This window comes from Accipiter gentilis, chromosome 4 (assembly GCF_929443795.1).
Source record: "Accipiter gentilis chromosome 4, bAccGen1.1, whole genome shotgun sequence".
NCBI lineage: Eukaryota > Metazoa > Chordata > Aves > Accipitriformes > Accipitridae > Astur > Astur gentilis.
In genome coordinates this window covers 4558549-4581690 of record NC_064883.1, presented here as the reverse complement: position 1 = coordinate 4581690, position 23142 = coordinate 4558549, and the positions used below count along the sequence as shown (strand labels likewise).

The 23142-nt window shown below is 41.5% G+C and overlaps 1 protein-coding gene across 10 annotated transcripts in view; it reads left to right on the top strand.

Annotated features, from left to right (window-relative positions):
* RARB (retinoic acid receptor beta) overlaps positions 1-23142 on the top strand; it is a 336747-nt gene that overhangs the window by 267635 nt on the left and 45970 nt on the right. For 9 of the 10 annotated variants that reach the window (XM_049798659.1, XM_049798658.1, XM_049798661.1 and 6 more), the window contains one exon: positions 19426-19567. In XM_049798659.1, coding sequence (XP_049654616.1) covers positions 19426-19567 — 142 coding nt within the window. Of the gene's footprint in view, positions 1-14759; positions 14832-19425; positions 19568-23142 lie in introns of those variants that run through there. The other variant, XM_049798665.1, reaches the window with a different exon arrangement.

Sequence of the window (23142 nt, the reverse complement as noted above, 5' to 3'; positions counted from 1 at the left end):
GGCAAAGAACATGATGAGACCACTGAGTCAACCAGTGGTCCCATTGGTGGACAGTCATGTACTACATTTGCTGTTGAAAGTTGTCTGAGCTTTCAGGTCAACAGAAGTGGTGTGCTGGATGACAGCAGGCAGCAGCCAGTAGGTGAGCACAACACCAGAGACAGCCTCAGAAACCTCTACGTTGCCAGTTTCTGCTCTTTCTCTGAAGAATGTTACCTTTTTCTCTTGAGTCCTTTTGAACTGTTTGGTTTATTTTTCTTTTCCTTCATCTTTGCTCTACGTTTGCTTTCACACAGTTATTTCTTGGTCCTGTGCCATAAGAAAGCTGCCACGTTATACTTCTTATTTCTAACCATCCAGGCTCCTGCCTGTACTCAAGTCTACCTTCACCCTTGGTTCCCAGTATCAGTTCTTCACGCTTCTCTTTCTTGCTAGCTTTCTTTGTACAAAAATTTAGCCAGTTGCTTTGCAGGTTTCAATAAGCATTGAGCACTGCCACTGGGGAAGCCTTGTCTCCTCTGGATCTCTGCCTTTTAGTTGGTTAGCCCAGGTTTTTTAGAGAGCCTGAGTTTCACTGAAGGCTTCTGCTCGGTACGGAGCTGGATTTTCATGCTGATTCTCTGGTGAATCAGGGAGCAATAATAAGGAAGGATTCATGTTACAGCCTTTTGTCTAGTTAGGAATAGAAATTTATTTCTCCTTTACCTGAACACACATGTCCATGTAAAGAACTTTATTTTCTTTGAGATTTGGAGTTTCACTGAAGCTGACCAGCGTGTTCAAAAGCTGTTGGGATGGGGAGAGGCAACCTCGCTTACGGACAGCTGGGTTGCACGAAGCTCATTCCATAAGAAGCTAGACTAAAATGTCAGCTAAATCAAGTATTAATTCTCCTTTTTTTTCTCTTTTCCTCTGACCTTGTTGCCTTTTCTCTTTCTTCACTTCTATTCCCATCACTGCTTTCTTCAGCTGATTTGCAATCTCTGTTCTGTGATGTTAAACCGTAAATTCATTCCTTTTTCCTCCTGCATTGCACCTCCCTCTGCTCTGAGGTCCTTTTCTCAAGTCTTTTCCTTTTTCCTTTCTGACTCATTTACCTTTTCCTTTGAACTCCTGGCAATCTTGTTTCTCAAGGGAAACACAATGGAAAATTCTGCTCATATTATAGTTATCTAATTAGGGCCCTGTTCTTTTTCTTTTTCTGTGCTGGCTTTCCCTTGGTTTTCTTCTAGTTCTCTCTGTCTTTCCTTCTCCTTTGCCTTTCTTCTTTGAGCTCCAGTGAAGCTGCTATCACAGTGATCGCTAGCAGTCTCCATCTAGTGCAAAGGGACAGACAGCTTTCTGTCCTCTAGGTTTTGGGTTGATGACTGCCTTTGATTCAGCAGGCCTTCTTTTTCCCGGTTTTCAGGGCTCTTTAGATTCTCCTCCTACTTTGCTTACTGTTTATTCAATGTCTCCTTAAATGGCTCTTTATCCACTTCCTGATGCTGTTCTCTGAGGTTCAGTTCTTTGGTTTTCTCTCTCAAAAGCACGTTACTGACTTGTTTTATGGTAGACCAATGGGGGAGGTCATGGCAATATTCTGCTCATAAAGGGTGTAATCTTAATGGAGACCCTTCCAGCCAGGAGCCCTTGGAGAGCTGTGGATGGTGATGATGACCTTGTGATGCTCAGTTTGGGAACCACTGCATTGGAAATTTTATCGTCCCTCAATTGTAACCAACCCATGGATGATTTCCAAAGTTACCCCCATCTCTGACTTCTCCCCTGCTGTCTTCCCCTGGTGTATCCTCTTGCTCGCCTCACCGCTACCTTGGGCACAGAGTTCATGAAGACAGAACTTTCCATCCTCTCTCTTTGTGACATCACCAACTGTAATCTCACGCCATGCAGTTTTTTCGGACATCATGCCATGATGACATAATTTCTGATCTGCAGCATTGTAATTCACGATTTGTTGTCCTTTTTCCTCCAGAATCTGCCTTCAGCTGCCTTCATTGTCAAACCATTGCTGTGGTCTTCTTGCGTGGTGATTAGATTGGTCCCTTCTCCTGTCCTTCCTTCCCCTTTTCCCACTCGCCATCATCCTTGGACCTTATTTTTTCAGGTACCTGGGAACAACTTCCTAACCTCCTTTGCCAAACACTTTTTTCAGTATTCTGAGCACCCTTTTTTTAAGTGATCCTTCTGTCTTACTCATTACCCAAGTCTTCAGTACTGTGCCTCACTAGAAAGACTGCTCTGTGGCCTGTTTTTGGCTAGCCTTTCAAGGTTTTTAGGGGCTGGAGTGTTCCATAATATGCACTTCTGAACTACAATGAAAGTTTAGGAGCTGTCTAAATAATTTTAACCTATCTTGTTCTCTAATTTTAGTATGTTCATGCTGAAAATTCTATTTGCGATTGTAGATTGAGAGTACCTGACTTCTTGCTTTCCAAATTTGAAGTTTGGGAGCTTTCAGAAGGATGATATCCTGAGCTTTTTCTCAATTTGGTCGGTCAAATTCAGCAGTCAGGATTTTTTTTGTGTGTTTTTAACTGGTTTAAGAAAAAAAAATCGTGGCTTCGTCTTTATTTCTGGGTGTTATGCTGCAAAAGGCTGATGTGCCTCTTAGCCCGTCGATGGCTTTGTGTATGTATTAGAATCTCAAACCAAACTGATCTTCACGGTGCACTTGTATTTTGTGAGTAAAATACAATACATTGATAATATTCAGCTTATTTACAACTTTCCCATTTTGTAAACTGTGGCGTTTCAGAGGTGGGTTTTGGAATCTACTCGTGTGTTTCATGACCTCAGTTAAAGACTGCTGAAATCTCTTCCCCACCCTGATCTCTGCGTGTTGCTAGACAGCACGCAAATGAATTCCATACAAAATGAGCAACTTGGATTTATCCAGCTGGTACAAGTGGTTATAGGGCTGTCACTGAAAGCTCAGCTCTTTGGTCCTGACTTGATTCGTCACTGTAACCGGGTTTGCAGAAAGGAAGACTGAGAGTAGCGGGCTGGATTCCCCACACAATGCCATCTTTGTGTGGGCAAGGAGGAGAAGATGGTGTTCTGGCAGCTTCAGCTGTCTCTGAAAGCCTTGTCTCTTGTTCTGGCCGTTTAAAAGATGGCATTCCTCTGCTGGCAATCCTGCCTGGATTCCTGGCTTCAACTCGGTGGGCAGCAAAGATGCCTAGAGCAGTTTCAGGAGAGAAGACAGCACAGCATATAAGAGGGTAGGTTTACGGTCCAGCAGGTTTGTCTGAATGATCAAGGTGCCTCTCTGCCTCTTGTTGATGCTAATGGACAAAAACGTAGATAAATCTACTTCAATACCGAGTGATCCCAGGTTGACTTTATCGTAAAGGAAGAATAGCTTTCCTTCCATCAGAGTTTTCATATAAAATCATATCTAATATGGGATCCTTAAATTAAAAGGGTAGCCACATTTAATATATTTTCAAACATCTTCAGCTATGAAAATATGCCTATTTGTTTGACACCTTCCTGGCTCAATTTTTTTATTTTTATTTTTTTTATTGCAAAGACTTTTAGCAGTACGGAAAATGGGTGTTGATAAAAACTCTGAAACTTAGGTCTATAATTGGACTGACTGCCACAAAAAAGATAAGATACACATAGGAGAAGAAAAGGAAAAAAAGAGAGAAAATGAAACAGGTTTTGCTTTGTCCAGATTTGCTGATCCACGTGGATGTTTAGCTTGGGAGAAAAGCTGTCATTTTGTTACAGCTTTGTCTTACTTGCTTACAGATGCAGTGGGAGGCAGTCCTACCACCCAGCCCAAGGCCCAAAATTGGTTGCCTAACTTTGAATCAGACTGTGTGCTCTCTGCCGTCAGTGGAGAGAGAGGAGCTCCTCTGATGGCTGATTCAGAGCACCTAAACTAGATCTACTCTGCATCACCCTCCAGAGCAGCCTGTCCCCATGAGCCATTGGGTAGATGCCCAAAGCATAGCTGTGTTAATATTCTCCATGATGTCCCCCATGGTTATGTCCCTCTGGACACTGAGAGGGTTGGTGTTCCGCCATTGCAGGACATGAATCTGTGGTCAGCACTGGTCAACAATGGATTTACAAAATGCTACTGGCAGAGAGTAGAACTGGTTTTGATTTTATTTATTTTATTTGAAGTTCGATGGCAAGGATATTATGCTTGGGTCTGCAAGAAATGTTGATGAGCGGCCTAAAATGTTTTAGGGATTGTCATAGCCAAGTTCCCTTCATGGAACAGTGTCCTTCCGGACAGATGCCTTTTTCTTTTGATAATGCCTCTTAAATCATGTGAGGACAAATTTGCATTTTCTTAGGCAGTTCTGGGATTGTAGAGGGATCTTAAGCAGCAGTTCTTTTTGATAACACCATTCTTGCACGTGTTAGCTTCTAGCTATAAGGTAATTAAAGTCTGTATTTATGCCCTTTTACTGGGAAGTAAGGATTCAGATGTAGAATTTTATCGGTTACCTAACACTAAAAAATAAAAGCAAACTTCATAAAACCATAATATTCCATATATTTGCTTGGCTTTGTTTTCCTGGCATGTTTTAATCACCTACAACTGAAAAAAAAGTAAGAAATGTAAAGCTGAAAATACATGCGTGGTATGATTTGTATCAGGGAAAGAAGTAATGTTGTTTGCAGCAATGCAATTGTAAAAGCTTCTATTGGTTCAAAGAAAAATATAGATCAGCTTGAACGATCAAGCTGTATTTGTCTCCATTTAAGCTGTATTAGTAAGTGACAGTGCCAGCAGTAGAGATGCATGCTGTCGTTCATGCACAGCTATGAAAAATTCCTCAAATCATGGAAAATTGCTCCTAGTTTCAGCTAAATCAACAATCATTTTTTAGAAGGTGAAAAATGTATTTTTAGATACATTTTTGCATTCTATTAATATCATCAGATCTTAAACTGTAAGCACTTTGCAGTGTAGCAATGTTGAAAGCCATTCGTTTGCAGAAAGCAGTGCCATATGCAGAGAGGCATTAAATAAGTTGCAACTGATATAAACATAGTACTGAAAACCTGGAGTTTTTATATATTTCATACTATCAGAGGAGACCTGATTGTTTTAATGCTGTCTTTGCAATTTTAGTTTTTAAAATAACAAAACCAGGAAAGCTAGGTGTCCTATGAGAAGCTGGTATCTGTTTCAGTAAGTTCTTAATTAATTTTTCTCTTTGTTTGGAAGGTAAAACTTTTTCCAGATCCTGAATTTATTTCAAATTTTTGAAGGATGGGGAAGCATACATTTATTGGAAGCCCACTGAGAGCAAGTAAGCATGATGAAATAGATGGGATCAGGAAAAAAAATTGTATCTTGCCATGTATTTTAAAATCTCTTTCTGGGTTGTGTGAATGACATGAATGAAGAAAAAAAACCTAATTGCCAACCGTGACAGATAACAAAAATGAAAATTTTGGTGTGTGCTTGAATGCTGTATTGCGATTTCCAGTGCTTTGGGCCCAAGTTGTGGATTATACCTCTGCTGCTCCCCTGCATTGGGCTTCTGGAGCAGAGGCAGACAAAGAGCAGCGGTGTCGGTAGGGGGTATAGGACATACATCCACAGCTAATCTTCCTCTTATCCTGCCCGTTGCCCTCAGTCATAGATTGGGGGTTCATCTTAAACTGTGAGAATAGTTGTTTTTACTAATTACTTTCATGTTTTTTTCTGGCAGTGGTGCCGGTGCTATAGAAGTGCAGAGATTATCCCAAATCACTTTCTAACCATGCTAACCACACTGCTCCAGTTATTTGTGAGCACAAGGGCTAATGTCCTGTGGAAACAGGAACTGGAAAATACTCTCTTATTTTGCATAAACTGTGAAATAATGACATATAATTGTTTGGCTTAAATTTTTCAGTCCCTTCTCGTGCAAAATTCCCAATATACTGTCAGTGAAGGCTTTCTCAAAAAAGAACAGCAGCATCAGACTCTTAAATGATCTTGCTTTGGCGACCAGCCACGTTTTGGGGCACTACTTTGCCGTGCTGCGTACCTGGAAGGTTTCTGGCTGTACCAACTAGCGCTCCTCCTGCATGTGGCCATCTCCCCTGGACAGTTTGGATGCAGACATATTATTAAACTAAAATTGTTGAGTCTTACTCTTCTGGCAGTGTCTATTCCTTTCTATACCTGAGAAGGTGCATCATAAAAAGAATAAACTTGAAATGTACATGTGTATGTACTTGTTGGAGTTGAATCATGGTTTCTTGTACCAAGATAGGTACTGAAAAGTCCTTGTAGATGTGTTTGTCATATTTCTGTCCAACTTTCACCTGCCTGTAGCTGTTGTGGCTTATTAGCAGATGGCTGAGAGAGCCGAGGTTCACACCAGATCAGTACCGTGCGCATGGTTTGCAACGGCTTCCACAGAACAAAATCAATTATATGTATGTGTAAAAAGTGCTGTCTATGCAAATCACATCGTGAAGTACTGACCAGAGATGCCAGAAGCAAGTGGGCTGCAATTCAGGCTGGTACCCTTGCCTGCTGAAAAGTCCCCTGGTTTGCATGCAATGGATGTGGAGTGTGTTTTTATTTTCCTGTAAGTAGGTTCTAATGGGTTTTACTTTTTCAATTTTCTTCACTAGAGAGAGGGAAAAACCTTTTATTTTGTTCTCATCTTGTCAATCTATTTCATAGCTCTCCATTAGTTTAAGAACCACATGTGGCCTTTAATTATAGTTATGGAGTACAGGCTGTCCTCTGCACACCCAGAAATTTGCTACAGTCTAGGAAAAAAATGCAGCTTTCCACCACATTTAATACAACATTTTATAATATGATCTGTAGAAGTATTGTTTGCAGAGGTAATTCAGCAGATAAGGAAATATGGATATCTGAGCAAACATCTCAGAAATGAGTACCCTGAGATTTTCTGTTAACAGTAATAGCCTACCTTTTTTTTTTTTTTTTAATAGTATGCCATATTTATTTATGCTTACTGAACAACAATTACAGACATGTAAAATTACAATGTACTAGCTTTCATTTTCTAACCCTGGAACTTTTTAAAAAGAAACTGTTTAATGAGACATTGATAGAGAAGGATATACAAGCAGTTGATCTGTTGAATTTAGATTTAGGATAGCTTGCTGGACCCCACACGAAAGTGCACTGTTTTCCCTGGAAGAAAGGGCGAGAACAGAATAGTTTGCTGAGCGTAGTTCTGGCTGAGTGTTGACTTTGGTGCTGGTGCGATGGTTGGGGTCACTGTTCTGCTTGCTTTAGGCATCTTTTTAAATTGCAGTTTGCGTCTTTCTTAACAAAGATTTTCTGATTGGCACATCTTAGAGAAGTAAATCCAAAGTTAAGGGGTTTCATAAATGTACAAAATGGAATTATACATTATCTAATTCTGTTCACTTACATGTTAAATAGATATTTAGATGCTCTTTGTTTACCACTTATTTTGAATTTATTTTGAAAGATACAGCGATCTGTATTTTCTGGTTATTGTAAACCATAACTCAGTTTGTAAGCGGTCAGCTTCTCAATTTGCAGAAATACTTTGATTGGCCTTGGAAAGTGACCTTCCATTGCTCTCTGCGCTTACTGACTGACCTGCTAATGGAAACAGAGGTTCTTTCTAATCCCGAATGAAGTGTTCCTTTGAGGAAGTTTCCTAAAGGGGTATTTTCTTTAGCTTCTTCTGGAAATGGAGTGCAATTGAATTTGCAGCATGGATCCCAGAGCTGTTGAGCTTTGCAGAGCTGCTCTTTGTGAAATTCCAGTCTTGTGCTATAGCAGGAAAGACAATTGGATGTCATTTTCCAAGATTTGATATTTCTAGTAGTCAGCTTTACAGATTCTTTCTTTAGTTTGTTTATTGTATACATTCTTCTTTTTCTTCCCCCTGTAAAACAAAACAAATGCCTTACTAAAAAAACTCTTCCATTTTTGAGTAGCCATTCCAAAAATGAGAAACTGCCAAAGTTAAGATTATACCCATGTGCCCATCTTTCCCTCTTTGTATCTGGATTTTGCTATAGTCTCTAAGTATGGTTATGTTGTTTCTTCAGTTCCATGTAAAGGACATACATCTTGTGTTCTTCCTCCTATTTTATATTATTCTGATTATTTCAGAGGAACTTCTTATATACAGGAGACACCTCTAGGTGTGACATTTGTTTTATAAAAACTTCTTGTAGTGTTAAAGAAGCCACGCATCCAATTCTGTAATTGGTAGTTTTGGTATAGTAACTGTTTAATTGGTATACTGCTGCAGCTGGTCTGCCAGATATTCAGGGTCCCTACTCATAAATTGTTCTTTCCTTTGATAATATGCAGGAGTCCCCACAATTTCCACAGCTCAATTCAGGAGACAGCTGAGAAGTAGAAAGACATTTCTGTGTATGAAGTCCCTTATGATTTCATATGGCTATGCTTAAAATTTCTCATTTAATATATTTTAGTGGGAAAAGTTACTATGCAATAAAAACTGTGTCATAATACCTACATTTAAAGGGGAAAAGGTACATTGTTTCTGGATCCCCTGTCTAGAATAACGGACACATAAATTACAAGGTGAGACAGCAGTCGCAAGTAGTGCCAAAAAATACAGATTTGGTTGGCTGTAAATGCAGTCGGTGATTTCACTCCAGATATAGTGAACCTCAGTGACTGCTGGGGACTCTTCCAGTGCTGGAGGGGAGAGCCAGCAGCCCCCAGCCGTGGCACCTGAGCAGGGTCTGCCATCGCCTGGCAGCGGGGAGACTGATCAAATGCTTACGGAGCAAGTTTGTTCCTGTTTCAGAGTCTATTTAAAAGTGACAATTTAATGGGACCCATTACTGTCGGCTGTGGCCGGTTCCCTCTCCCTCCTCCCAGGCTCTTACCAGGGAAAGCGGAGATTTATAGCCGTGGTACAGCCGCCTTGACGGGCTACTGTTCACTCCTCCTGCAAGTGTCCTGGCTGGCTGCTCTCCAGATGGATCTTCCCACCAGGGGAGAGGTCTTCCCCATCTCTGGGGTGCTTGGCTTGCTTTGGAGCCCTGTGCACCTATGATAAATATATATGTAAATTATTAGGTCCTCGCTTCAGAGTGTGCTGTGATCCTCATGTGCTTTCTGCTGGCCCAAAAGACTGGCAGTGCTCCAGATTTAGGAAGATTTAAGCAGAGCGTTTCAGAGAAAGCTCTGCAGCCCTTCATTTTTTAAATGAATGAGCACTACCTTTTTTTTTTTTTTTTTTTTTTTTGGATCAGGGGGTCAAGGCATTGCTCAGATGCTGCTGCAAATGGTCTTAACCAGCCCACATTTATCCATAGTGATGCACAGTGACTGCTACGTGTACAGAAACAGAAGTGAAAATTATGGGTTTTTTGAAAGGAAAGAAGAAAGGGAGTGTTAGGTTGAACAGGAGAGATGCAAGCACAGCACCCAGGAGCCAAATGGATGAGCTAACTAGAAGGACCTTTTATCTTACCCCAAGTCCATGTGATTTTCGTAAACTGAAAGAATGATTGTCTTGTGATTATATGAGCTCTGTGCTTGAATCTGGCCATTGATTAAAGTCTGGCAGGGGAGGGAGAAAACAGGAAAACATCTTGCTAAGATTTTCCTGTGTTAGATTAATCAGCCCCAGCTCATTCACTCATCTCTGAAAGGTCATGTTTTCTCGTTGTCAAAGTTGCCCAGTCCCAGACTATCCCTTGCTTCCCTAGGGCTTGGCTGAATGAACAGTGGTGCCTGACAGTGGGGCAAGGTGGAGGCAGCGCTGCATTTGCCCTGTCAGCTGTGATGCTGCTTCAGCGTGATTTGTGTCAGTGTTTGCAACGAGAGACGTATCTCCGATTAGTGTTACCTTAAGAGTCCTTATTGCTTGGGGGAACAAATCAGTTGATTTCTCTGGCTCTGTTGGTGCGGCTGCTAATCCCTTGCAATGGCACAGTCTGCATTTCATCCACCTTTCTGAGCCTGCTTTTCCATGTTGTTGGGACTGTTTTGAGCATCTGTACTTTGACTGTGTATGGGAACTGGGCAGAGGGGTATGGCCACCATCTCACTCTTAAAAATGGTGGGTTTGCCAAGCTGGTCCAGCTCCAACTCATCCCTCTGCTGTCGCCTTCAGTAATGAGTTTCAGCTGCAGTGTGGAAAGGTAATTTTCCTTGACTACTGCCAGTACTAGAGGGCCAGACTTGCATATTTCTGGGTGTTTACTTGAACTCTGTTTTCTAGTTTCCAGGCATCCGAGTTTCACTAAACTCTACGTTTTACAAGGGTTTAGTGGGCAGTTCCATATGAACAGAGTTTCTTTGTCGCTGAATGTGGGGGAATTAGAGTGTAGCATAAAGTAGTAAGTACGAGATACTACTTGCCAGATTTCAAGAGATCTGATACAACATATTAGTTTAGACATCAATTGTCAAAACTAAGAGGAAAAAAAGAATTGTGGGGAGATAATGAACATGAGTCATTCAGATGGATGCCTGAAAAATGTACCAGGAAGCATAATGCTCAAGACATCTGGTTTATTTTGGCATGTTTATGTCCATGTTATTTCTTCTGAATATTTTTGGGTTGCTTTGTGCATTGTTTTCATGTGTCACTTCATCCCTCCTCAGAAACTTCTTCTCTGCTGCGGATCAGGTACATTTTAAAACTCATCCCAGGTTGGACAAAGAGAACAGAAACGTGCTGAGTCTTAAAAGACAAGCGGGAGCCATGCTGCAGCACGGCCAGAGCCAGCTCTTCGCTGGCCGTCCTGGCAGGTGGGTGCTGGCCCAGCACCCACAGGCACCCACCCCGCCGGCTGGGCTCGGGCTGGGGGGCTGCATTGGCTCTCGCTGGGTTGGGGAGAGAGCAGGGAACAGCTGGCTGTGCACGCCGACTGTGCGAATCTGTCTGCTAGAGCAAGGGGAATTGCGCTTCAGCCAGCTTGCAGGCGTATATAAATATTGGTGGCATAGTTTGCGTTATTATTTCAGCTGAGCTGTAAACATTCGGTTGCTGATAGTGGGTTAGAAACTAGCGCCTCTATAAATTTCAGACAGTGCAGAAATGCAGAGATTTTTATATTCACTGACAATTAATGAAAGTCCCCATGCCTCTGCTGATAAATAACTGCGGTGCCAAGTATGTGCAGGAACTCTGTGGTGAAGGCAGGGAGGGGAGGAGGAGGAGGATGCAAAGCCTGCCCGTGCGGGGAATTTCCTTGCAGCGTGCACATACCTTCTTTCTCCCATGTAGGTTTGTGTTTGAGCTTGCCCTTTCCTCTTCACGTGTTTCCATCTCTGCCAGCAGCTAAATGGAGAGGCTAATTTGAGAGACTACTACAAGTAATTGCAGCATAGTAATTGCATAGCTAACATGAGTCTTTTCCTTGTCCTGCCTGCTGCAGGAATCTGCATGTCTCTGCATGGGTATAGCTTGGCGGGGTTTTTTTGTTTGTTTTTACTAGGAGGTCTACTACTTTGTTAGAATAGCTGTTGCTTAGTGTCTTTCCTTTGTAGCTCTGTGCAAAAAAATTCCGTGTATGTCTAGTAAAATTGTGACATTGTCCTTGGAAGATGGTGCCCCTGCTCCAACCACCCGAAAACTCAAATGCATAAGAACAGAGACCCAAACAGCGTAAACCAAAATCAGTCGTACATTTGGGGGATAACAATTTGGAAAGTCTCTCCTGATACTGTGCTTCCATGCAAGAGAGCAGCTACATAAATGGTTTGGAAAAGTGTCATTCTTTATGAAGAAATACTGCGCTTAATTAATTCTTGCTCCTGGGAGGTCAACCTGGGGCACTCATTATTGTCTTAATTGGTGGTATAAATCCTGAGGCACTGGAGGGGAAGAGAAGAAAAAAAACGATGAGCAGTTAACAACACATAGCCTTTTGGATAAGTGCTAGCCAGTTGTACGACCATCCTAGTGACATTTTATGGTTTTATTGGGTTATAGGTCTGGTCCTCCACAAATTAGGTTAAAGGGAACTGATTTGCATAAACAAAAATATAAGAAAATAGCAAAATGCAATAATTTATTCCCGAGTTCTCCATTAAACTGTGTGAAATAACTCAGTGCGCTGCAACTCAGAAAAGCGTTTCTTTGATCTCATGTTATTCATATTAAATTATATTCATTACTCTTCCCATCTGGAGTTTCCTAGCAGGCCAAAAATCATCCTACAGACATTACTGAGAGGAAGTTAACTGTAACTTTTTAATTATATACATTTCATCTCCTTTTTTTTTTTTTTTAATTTGAAGAAAGCAGATGGAAGTGCATACCAGCACCTTCCTCTCTGTTTAAATTACTGAAGTGGAGAAGCAGAAAATCTCAGCCATTCTTTCCCCTCACATATTGTTTCAAGGTGATGACTGTTCTGTCTGGAGACATTGACATGTTTGCTAAAAAGGTCAGGAGTTCAGTGAAAATCGAAATTGTGGAGAAATCCATGCGTAGTCTTAGGGATGCTGTGGTACCCTCACTGGAGAAATCTGGTTGCTGCAGATTTGCAGCTGATTGAATGCATCTCCCCCGTTTCATCAGTAGCTGCCTCTCTGCCAGCTGGCCAGCAGAAGTGTTTCAAACTCCCCAGAAAGAAAATCAGCTTTTTGATGTTTTGGGGCATATATTTAACATTAGGCCAAGGTTTGTGGAATCGGAAGATGTGTTGGTGTGAGGCATCATGAAAAATGGGGTTTGTTTCCAGCCTCACCAGTGGCTAATGGCTAATGGGCATTAGTAGCCCTGTGAATAATTTCCTTCAAGCTCTGTCATCAAAATTGGGGGTTTTTTTCTTACCCTCTGAGGCCCACAAGACTTTTTTTCACCTTAGAAACTATTAGGATTTATCAAGCATGGCCTGCTTTGTCTTTGCTGGAGCATTTTTTGCAGTTGTGGATGAGCATCCACATATTGGTAGCTCGGTGGGGGTGACACCTTCCTTGTCTGCCTGTCCTGTCCTCTGGGCCTTTTTCTCTTTTTAAGAAATGAGAAAACCCTGAAACCTTTCAAACTTTTCCATTTGTGTAAAAATAATGAAAAGAGGACAGGCCTTTTTTTCCCCTTAGTGGGTTGCTCTTAGGTCCACAGGTCTGTATTCCCACATGCAAGATGTGGGATAACACCTGCTTATTTTTATGAAGTGTTTTGAGTTCTGTCAATTTTAAAAAAACCAACAAAACGAAACCCTGGTTTCAATAGCAAATCTGGGGTTCTTCAGCCATGGAAAGTTACGGCTGCTCTTCATCTGCAGAATAGCTAGCTAGATGAGACAAAAGGATGGCGAGCACAGTTTCTGCTGGAAACAACAGCAATGACAGACAAACCCAGAGCACTTCCCAGGGCGGGCTGGTGGCCAGCCCCTCTGCTGCCGGGTGGCTGGCATCTCTAGGTGCTCGCTACAAGCTATTGACATTTAATAACATTTATTAATTTGTTTTTGCAAAGATCTGCCTATCCTGCCCCGACATACATCATCAGCACAATTTCTTTGCTTCCTGGCAGTTAGCCTTCCTCTACTTATTGTTGTAGCTGCTTCCATTTTGTGCCGGCGGTGGTTTCCAGCCACAATGTCAGACAATTAATTTGTTTATTCTGCAAGCTGTGACTTCCAAAGCGTGATAGACAGTGCAGACATCCCGGAAAAGTGCTGTGCAACTGGGAGTATGCTCATTTTTAGCTTCCTTTTAGATAGCTGCTTTGGCAGCTTTCATTACTTGTGGGGTCTTGTGTTCTGGCTGCAGCCATTTTACAGTGTCTTTTGTACTAGGTGGAATCACTTAACAGCGTATGGTGGGGCTTTTAGGTCTTTTATAAGCCTTTCTATGCAACTCCAGTTGTGGGACTGCATGTTACCAAGGCCTTTCGGAGCAAATATTCCTGCTTAACAACTAAAAATTGTGTGTTTCAGCCCTAACCTGACCTCTGATCCTACCAGGACTTTGTGAGGAATGGTCTTTTTGTTCCTTGACTGCTGCCACCTGTAATAAAAATACGGCAAACCACATTCAATTCATGAATGTACTTGGGCAATTCCCTGGACACAGAGCAAAGTAGTTTTGTGCAGATCTCATCACTGAGAGAGACCTTAAGTGTCTCCGTTGATGCTCCAGAGAGAGCAGGAGCGGGGTCCTTGCCTTGCCCAAGTACATTTTACAGGGTTAGCAAGGATAGAGGGTAACTTGAATGATTAAAATAAATAGACTGAAAAGAGGATATGCATCACAAACAGATTTGTTTTGTAAAAAAGGTACATATTTGTACAGCCCCTATTTCAGAATAGAGCTAACAGCAGAAGTTTCAGGTATGTTGTGGGCTGGATTTTCTTTTTGGTTGTTACTGGTTTTTATCTTCCCCTTCAGAGCTCAGTCGGTCAGAGTTTATAAATGACTGATAAACTGTACCATTGAAAAGTCCTTCCTACTCCTTTGTTTCTTTTACAGTAAAGTAGCAATACACTTCACTCAGCAGCTTATTTTGCAGATTTACCACAGAATGGCCTCTAAATCTGCCGGAGTCATAGCTGGCTGCCTGTATTTGGGGGTAATCAAAGCTGAACCGCCTGAACTGAGCGGGCTGTTCAAACCGATTGAGCTCACAATAGCCCTTCTCTGCTGATTACCCTGTCCCTGTCTTGCAGTGCAAGTTCTCAACTTGTAAGCCCGCTACATCTGCAAATAAGATTTGGCATGCACTATGCTGGCAAAATAGTTTTAAGACGTTGTTGAGATCAAATGATCCATCTCTTCATGCAATGTGCATAACTTGAGCTCTAAATCATCTGACTTGCCAAAATCAACTGGACAGTGAAGGAGAGGGAGCTCTGTACTGAGCTCCCTAATTTTGACACACTCACCGGCAAATACTACAAAAGTAAGTGGTGAGTGGGATGAGGTGGGGTTTTTTGGCATTGTGTTGAAGTTAGATTGACTAAATAGGTTATTTAGTTCTAAGCAATAGAGCTAGTAAACTGGGTTTATTTTCTGCTTGATACATACGGTTTCACATATCACTCTCTGCTTTCAGTGCAGCAGATAAGATATCAACACAATTAAAAGTGAAAAATAATCTGTCTGCTCTGCCAGTGGTGGATGTTCAGAGAACACACACCGATACAATAGATTTCTGAATAATTTATACTCAGCATTTTTTCCTTGCACTAGGTAAATGAGGACGCCTAATGTGACATAGGCAGAGTGATACTCTATCTGTCATCCATTAAGATAACAAGATTGGTGGGCCTGGGAGGAGCGTGGCATGGTGCGCAGAAAAGATGAGATTAAAAATCGAAATGTTTGTCCAAAATGCTTTGTGTTAAAAGGTGCTGATAAAAGCAGCTCAGAGAGATGGAATTAATTCATAAGTGTGATTTCTGCAAAGCTTTGTTTGTCTTTGCTAAAATAAAAACACAAGATCCATGTTCCTTTCAAAAGTTGTGGATAAAAGGAATATTAGAGCAAATCACTGTTTCTGATAGGCCTTCAGTAGCTTCCTGTACTTCAAATTCAAGTACATTGTAGGTGCTATCAAAAACAATTATGTATGACAGTAATGCTTTATGTCTCTCAGAATGTTTTTTTTTCCTTTATATTCATAAGGCATTTTAAATTACAAATAAAAAAAGCATCATTTGTGCTTGTTTTTGGCACGAGTGTCTCATCTCCTGTCACAGGGTGTTAATTTGGATGGGATGCTGAAATATTTGCATTAAAAAATTGCTCATGTAAATATTCAGCCAAACAGATTCCTTTTGAGGTGAATGTATTACAGTAAGTAGTAGCTTGTTTTCTAAGAGCCAGTAGGCGCTAGAAGTTGATTAATTTAGAAGCAGTGGTGCTTTGCTGTCTCGGAGGTTTCTGACAACTTCTTAAGGTTAGGTTTCATTCAGATTTTCTTGGTTTTTGAAGAAATTGTCGGGGTTGTGCGATCAGATGGAATTCATTTGACAAAAAGCACTTGGAGGAAAACTTAGGCTTGCTTCTAGCTTTACTGATTTTAGTGAACAGGCCAGTGTATTAATTATACCTGTGCTATCTGGAACCCAGCCTTGAAATGGTTTAAATGTGCTTCTCTGTTTAATCAGGTAGCAAGCACCCGCTCTGCCCATCCCCATGTCCTGCAGGGTTTTCTCTCTCACTGCAGAGCTGCAGGTAACCAAAGCAGGAGAGGTGCAAACCCTCACAGAGGGATAAGACAGAATGTTGTCTGTTTTTTAAGCCCAATGTCAGATTTGGGAAATGTTTCTGGGCACGATGCTACTTGCAGTGCCACACAAAACTTGGCGGCTTTGCAGCACCAGGCTTGTGGAAGTGGGTGGGGAATTAGACCCCCAGCGCCCAGCAAATGTTCCTCGCCTGCTGGTGCTTGAACTCCTGTCACTCCCCCTATGATGGCTTTGGTTTGGGGTGTGTATGCAAAGAAATAAAATAATATTTATAATCTGGGCATTTTTGTTAGTATTTGTCCAGAGGAAATTTTAAAGATCAAATCTTTTCAGAGACGTGTTGCTGAGGTTTTAAAATGAGCTTGCCACAAACCTTCATAGAAGTAGTATCCCAGTGTTGTCTTAGGGAAGCGTACCTGGGGAGTGGCCACTAACATACTGTTGAGAAACAGGTCCTTCGTTTTGAACAGGACCACGTTATACCTTTTTACAGCTGCATATTTTACAGAAATAAGTTCATTTTTCTTTCTGTTTTGTGAGTAACTCCAGAAATAAAATACGAGTGTTAAAAAGTAATTTGTAAAGCAACAGTCTAAGCTTTCACGATTAATATCCTCATCTATATCTTTCACTCTGTGTAGGATGTTGCCTGGGGAGGGTAGGCTGTTAAAGAAACTGACCTGGAGATCTGCCTTTTCCGAGCTTGTTCTTCTTAAGCCTTTTATATTAGTAATGAGTTCGTGAATGCTTTATACTTGCTGTCAGGAGTGGGATCACCTTTTTCTGTTGGGCTGTGTGGCCAGCTTCGTATGGTAAGGACTGAGACAGCCTCCTCTGCTTTCCTTCCTGGTGGGCTGTAATTAAACCCTAGGTTAAAAGAATGCAGAACCTGCGTCTAAATATCAGAACAACTGATCAATCAGTGGGTGCCATTAGATACTGGTTGTATTTTGGTGAAGTACAGGTATATTTGGAGGAGGCTATTTCCTCTTTTCCCTGTATTGGGTGACACTTTTGAAGCTCCTGTTTCGTTTCAAGTGCCTGTGTCAGTAAACCAGAGGCCTCTTGAGCGTGGATGCGTGGCAGTCTCTGCCCCAAAGCTTGTGCCGGCAAAGAGGAGGCTTTGGGGGCTGGTTTTCTTAAATTACTCCAGTTGTTCAGTGTGGTGAGACAGCTGCTGCACGAGGGTCAGTTTTGTTCATTTGGGCCGTTTTGTTTCCTGCCCTGTCAGGCTGGTGGTAGGAGAGTTATTCCATCGGTGACTGTGGGTGTTAATTTACACGCAGCACTGGATTAAGCTGGTGTGGCTGCAGGGGAAGCTACCTGTCTTGGCTTCCCCCACCTCTTTCCAACTAAAAAGTGGTGACTGAATAAGCCATAGAGAGACTCTTGAACCAGCACAGCTCACACTTTCTGTCTGTTGAGTTAAACCAAAATAGATGCCATAGAGTCCTCACTGTTCTAGTTAGCTTTGCCAGCAATTACTGCAGAGCTGGGCATTGCAATTAGGGGAATAGCAAAGTAAGAAAGTAGTAAGTAAATATTACCATAAATTTTCTTCTCAGCAAGTAAACAAATGTATACACACTTGCCATACTTTCCATTGCAAAGATTCAAGCAGTGTTAATGATCAAAGGTGTGGAATATAAAATAGCAGTGCTATTGATGACTTAAAAGGCTTTAATTGTCTAAACAAATAGCGTTAAATTATTCTTCTGTATCCAGTAGCTTAAGGAAAAGAAAGAAGTGAAGAGTTCTTATTTACCTCTCTGATGGTAGTATTAAGTATCTTCTAAATCAGAGGAGCTAACTTCAGGATGAGGCTTGCCTGTGCAAGAGCCGCAGAAAACTATTGCCAGGGGTTACGTGATTAAGGAGGCATTTTTCAGTTCTGAGTGAATCTGAGGTATTTTCATAACATTAGCATCTATAGCATGTTGGGTGTGCAAGGAATTTATGACCAGCCCTTACTGACTGTGCCTGCCCTACCACTCCCTGATGGTGTGGCCAGAAACTCTCCCAGTTAACTCTGAACGATAGGGTTTTTGGCTTTTGAACTACTCACATATCTCAGTGAGTGCTTCTAGGAGAGCCAATTTTACAGCTTACCATGATTGCATCTTTAGATAAATGTATTGTGGTCACAGACCTATCGTCTGCGGCATCAAGTTTACCACTTCCCTGTAGGGTGTAAACATGTGGCTGGTTGAAGAGTTCTAACCTCTCAAGCCCTCCAACAAATATTAAATTGCTAACTATTCTTCCATAATGCTACAGTGTTGACTGAAATTTGACCCTGGTGCTTGTGCTGAAACGATTTTCAAAATCTGAGTGAGAAGGTTAAATAGTGCTGTCAAATTTCCAAATGTCCGTTGCAGAAATACTCTTGCTGAATATCTGTGGGTTGAGCCTAAAATGCTTAAAGTAATCCTCTTTTTTTTTTTTTTTTCTTCATTATTATTTGATATTATCTAAAGCTTGGGGTTTAGTGCAGATAAAGAAATTAACTTGTTTTTTTGCCTTTTTTCCGTGCCAGCTAACTTTACCATTTATGGCTGTTTATCTCTTTCACTTACTGAAGGAGGAGTCCAGTCAAATGGTGTTCCTTAAGTACAAACCAGACCTCTAGTTCTCTTTAATTTCTGTTCAAGATCATTGTAATTACTTGATTATTTTCACAGCTGCATCTGAATAAGAAAAAAATGCTGTAATTGGCAACTTTTACAAGTTCACAACTCAATAACCTGATGCTGGAACTCTTCCACCTGCAGAAGCCTCATTAATTGCTGTAGGAGTTCCAGCAGCTAAGAGACCTGGGTTTCAAATTATTTCTTTTTTTACTTGCAGCCTTCGAACTAGAGAATCTCTGCAGTAACAAAAATAGACGGGACCTTTAGGCTGAGAGAGGCTGTTGGTTGTTGGATTAGTGTTTGACTTCCAAGTGGATCTGTCGGGAAGGTTGTTGTTTACCCAACTCATTACTACATCCATAAGCCCAAACTATTTTTATCTGAGCTTTTTTGTAAAATCTAGGACTTCATTTCCTGAATGCTGTTACTAGTTCTAGTTTTGTTTATTTTGGCCTTAGGTTGCATTATTTAATGAGTTTTTATTTAAGAGATGAGTCCTATGTTGCAAGAAACAGTACTAAATTATACTAAGACTGAGTCTTTAAAGATGCCATACTCCAGCCATAACTTTGAATTTATTTTGTTATTTTAAAGCAATGTTAGTGCCTGTCTCTAAGGGTTATGGGAAGCTCAACAGTTTATTTGATTATTTTTTCTTCCCCCTTGATTTCAGGGCTTTTTCCGCAGGAGTATCCAGAAGAACATGGTTTACACATGTCACAGAGATAAAAACTGTGTTATCAATAAAGTTACCAGAAATCGCTGCCAGTACTGCAGACTACAGAAGTGCTTTGAAGTGGGAATGTCCAAAGAATGTAAGTTGTCTTCAGAAACAATTTATTGTTTGTCATATCCTACATATAAGTGGCAGTCCCAAGGGAAAAAAATACTATGCAATTACGTGATTGAAGCCAGTATCTGCATTTATATGCAGAGAAAGGAGTATGGATTTTGTACACAACTTCAGACCTGTTGTGAACTTCTGAGTCCTTAACTTTGCAGCCTAAATGCCATCAGTTAAGAACTTCCAGTGCAGCACACTGCCCGTGCAGCGTGGCCACGCTGTGTGGGGATGAGAACGCCCAACTGGGTAATGTCACCAGGTTTTCTAAAAGAACCAACCCACAGATACCTGCTTTAAGATTGGATTATGTCCCATCAGCTCTAGAAATGGCTTCTTGGCGCAAGGGCATAAGGGGAACAGCACTGGCTTCTTAAGCTCAGTTTCAGTCCTCCCTCTGCCCTGCAGACCTGCTCGCAGCTTTGCTGGGCTTGTCGTCAGCCCAGGCTGTCCTTTCACAAGGGCTTCCCGCAGGTGCTTGTCCCGGGTCCTTCTTTCAGTGGTAGGACCAGTTTGTGCCGTTTTACAAAACTGATGGTACAACAGCCTTGAGTCTTATGTTCTTACTGGTTGGAGCCTCTCTGTCAGGTGAAACAAGCTGGCAAATCCTCTTTGAAACCTGTAAAGCCAGTAAACCTGACTATGTAAAAGTGCTGCCAAGTGCACAAAACCCCCAAAGGATTTTCCTCTCCCATCTTTTCTAGAAATCTCTGGTTTGCCCTTTAAATTAACATTTTAAAATATTTAGGTAGAAATCTGCCATTTTTCTCTTTTTCCAGTTTATTGATATCCCTGTCAAGCATGAAAATTTAGCTAAAAAAAGCCATTCTCAAATCCCCGCAGGGTAATGCTTCTGACACGTTCTTGTTTCTGATTGGAGTGATTACAGTATAAAAAAGTCTTTGGTGTAGTGATTTGTTTGATTGTTGAGAGTTTTTGCCTCTTATCAGTGATGTTCCTGATTTCAGTAGATCAATTCCAACAATAAAGCACTACAGAAATTTGCAGTGTGTGCATAAGAGAGGGGGAAAGATTGCCCAGTACCACTTCTTTACTTTAATTCCCCCACAGGAGTTCCTTGGAGAGGCTTAAGACCAGAGAAAAAAAAATTGACACTGATGAGATATTAATGACTGAACTGTGACTTAAACCAGTTCTTATCCTCAGCATTTCTCCTTCCTGAATTGCATGGGACTTCCCGGTAGTTCCCTTCTCTGTACTTGGGCAGGAGCTGAAGCGGTCCCAGAGTCACACTGGTCCCTCCTGTTTGCTTCCTATTTCTCTCTCCCACCCTCTCCTTCCTCTCCTCTCAGAGGAAGAGTGTTGAAGAGCAGAGAAAGAACCGGATACATCTTTAGGGCCACTTTGCAATGTTTCCAACTCCTTTTCATGGAAATCTGAAATTGTGGTTATTGAAAAGGTCCAACATCAAGTTTCAAGCAACTGGGGGAGGAAGTCTTAGGATTTCCACGATTCCGCTTGTCCTTGTTGGGTTTTCTAGTTTTCATGCGTGCCTGAAGTGCACTTATCTCTACTTATGTATAGATTTACTGGAGTGGAGACCATGACGGGAATAAAGGATAAGGTAGGCTAAATACAAAGATGTAAGACTGAATGAGGAGGCTTATTGATAGGTATTTGATGGCATATATATCTGTGCGCATGAAGCTTTTTTCCTTGCTAAAAACAGTATGATGCAGTTTGGAAGAGAAGAAAAAATGCTTTTCTCACCTGAGGGCTTGTTGGTCTTGAATTCTTTAAGGATTTTATTGCTGACGTGAAGTAGTAATCTTATTAAATGCTGTAACGTCACATCAGAGTAGTTTTTGGAAATATCAGCAGTATTTCTAACATATTAACCAAAGTTAGCCTGGGTAAAGTATAAAGACTTACTGCCTTTTAGGTGATGGATTGTTTTCTCCCATAGGGTAGCTAAAGCTTTGCCAGCAAGAGTTAAGGTTTTGCTCTGCCTGTTTCCTTGGGTGAACTGAGTGAAATTGCCCTTTGGCAGTTGCCTTTATCTCAAACCACTACAGGCACCGAAAGGGGGCTAGCAGGTTGGAGGGGGAACAGAGGATACTGGGGAGAAGTGAGGGATATCCTCTGGCTGCATTTCTGTAGAAGGCATTTGCAAAGGAATAGAGAAATTATTTTAAATGTCATCAGTTTGAATGCAGTGTGTCTTGTCTTCTGGGTTTAAGAACTAAGTCTGAAGTTATTCTGTGTTATCCCTTCATAAATAGGAGCTTTTCATCTCTTAAGAGATTTGCAAAGCTATTTTCTTATCTGACCTTCTTTCATACATGTCTCCAGGTTTCAACTCCGTTTCTTTAGAAGTTTATGTAAACAAAGGCACATTTGTCAGTGGCCTTTTTCTTACCAGATAGAAGTTTTCCTTTTCCCTCAGTACCTTATTCACATTTTGTTTTTCTGTCTTACAGTTCATTACCTTGTAACGTAAAAGCCATGAACAAAGGACGGAAAAAAAAGTATCAGAGAAATCTCATAGGGAAACAAGCCTACAGTGCTCAACCCAGTCCCAAATGGGGAAAGTAGTCGTGGTGGGCAGCTGCAAATAGGAACCTCAAGGTCTGTTCCCAGGAGCTAAGGAAGAGTAAATGCAGAATTTCAGTACACAGAATAATCTGTGCTTACAGATTGTTACAGATTGCTTACAGGACTGTGCTACAGTCCTGTGTTTGCTTGTTCTGCTTTAAAGGGCATGCAAAAGTACTTGCATATGGACTGCTTTTGAGCTTAATGAGCGTTACACACACATGTCAGAGATGAGATGAGAACTGGCTGCCTAGCCAGTGTGATAAGTAAGGTAAGAATGGAGGTACAGTATTTTGGAAGAGAAGAGGTGCTGAGCATTTCTTGTATGCTTTTATCTTGTTTTAGAGAATGAAGTAAGATGATAAAGGAATGCACCAAATTTGCATTTCTTTATAGGTTGTTTTGTTCGTGTAGGGGAAAAAAAAGTTATCTTCTACCCCATGTTACTCCCCAGATCTGATCAAGAGAGGTCAGTAACAAGACTGCCTCCAGGGCAGGAGTGGAGCTATTTGCCTTGCGATAGTATCTGCAAGACCCGCTGAAACTGGATCCCACTAGTGTAGGGACTGTCTTTCATTGTGCAGACCCTGTTGCAAAAAGTTTGTGCTCCAAATAGACAAGACAAAGGGTGTGATGGGAAACGGCTTACTGATAACTGTCTTATCATCCTACAACAGGGCAAAACACAGCTTGAAATAAAGCCCCGCTGTCTTTCATCTGATCCCCCTCCTTCAGAAACTGCTGAGCTTGTGTCCCTGCAACCTGAGCTGCAGCTCTCAGTGTAAGAGCCCGGAGCCAGTCCCTCCACCAGCACTGCATCAGCTTTTGGGTTGGTTGTATGGGTCAGTTCATGTGTGGGTGCTCAGGAGTGTGTAGGTGCAGCTGAGGCTCTGATCCCCACTCCAAACCGTTTCTATCCTTCTTACCCTTCCAGCCTGTTAATTTTTTTTATTATTTTTTTTTTTCTGCTGCTGAAGTGAGAAGGCTGCTGAG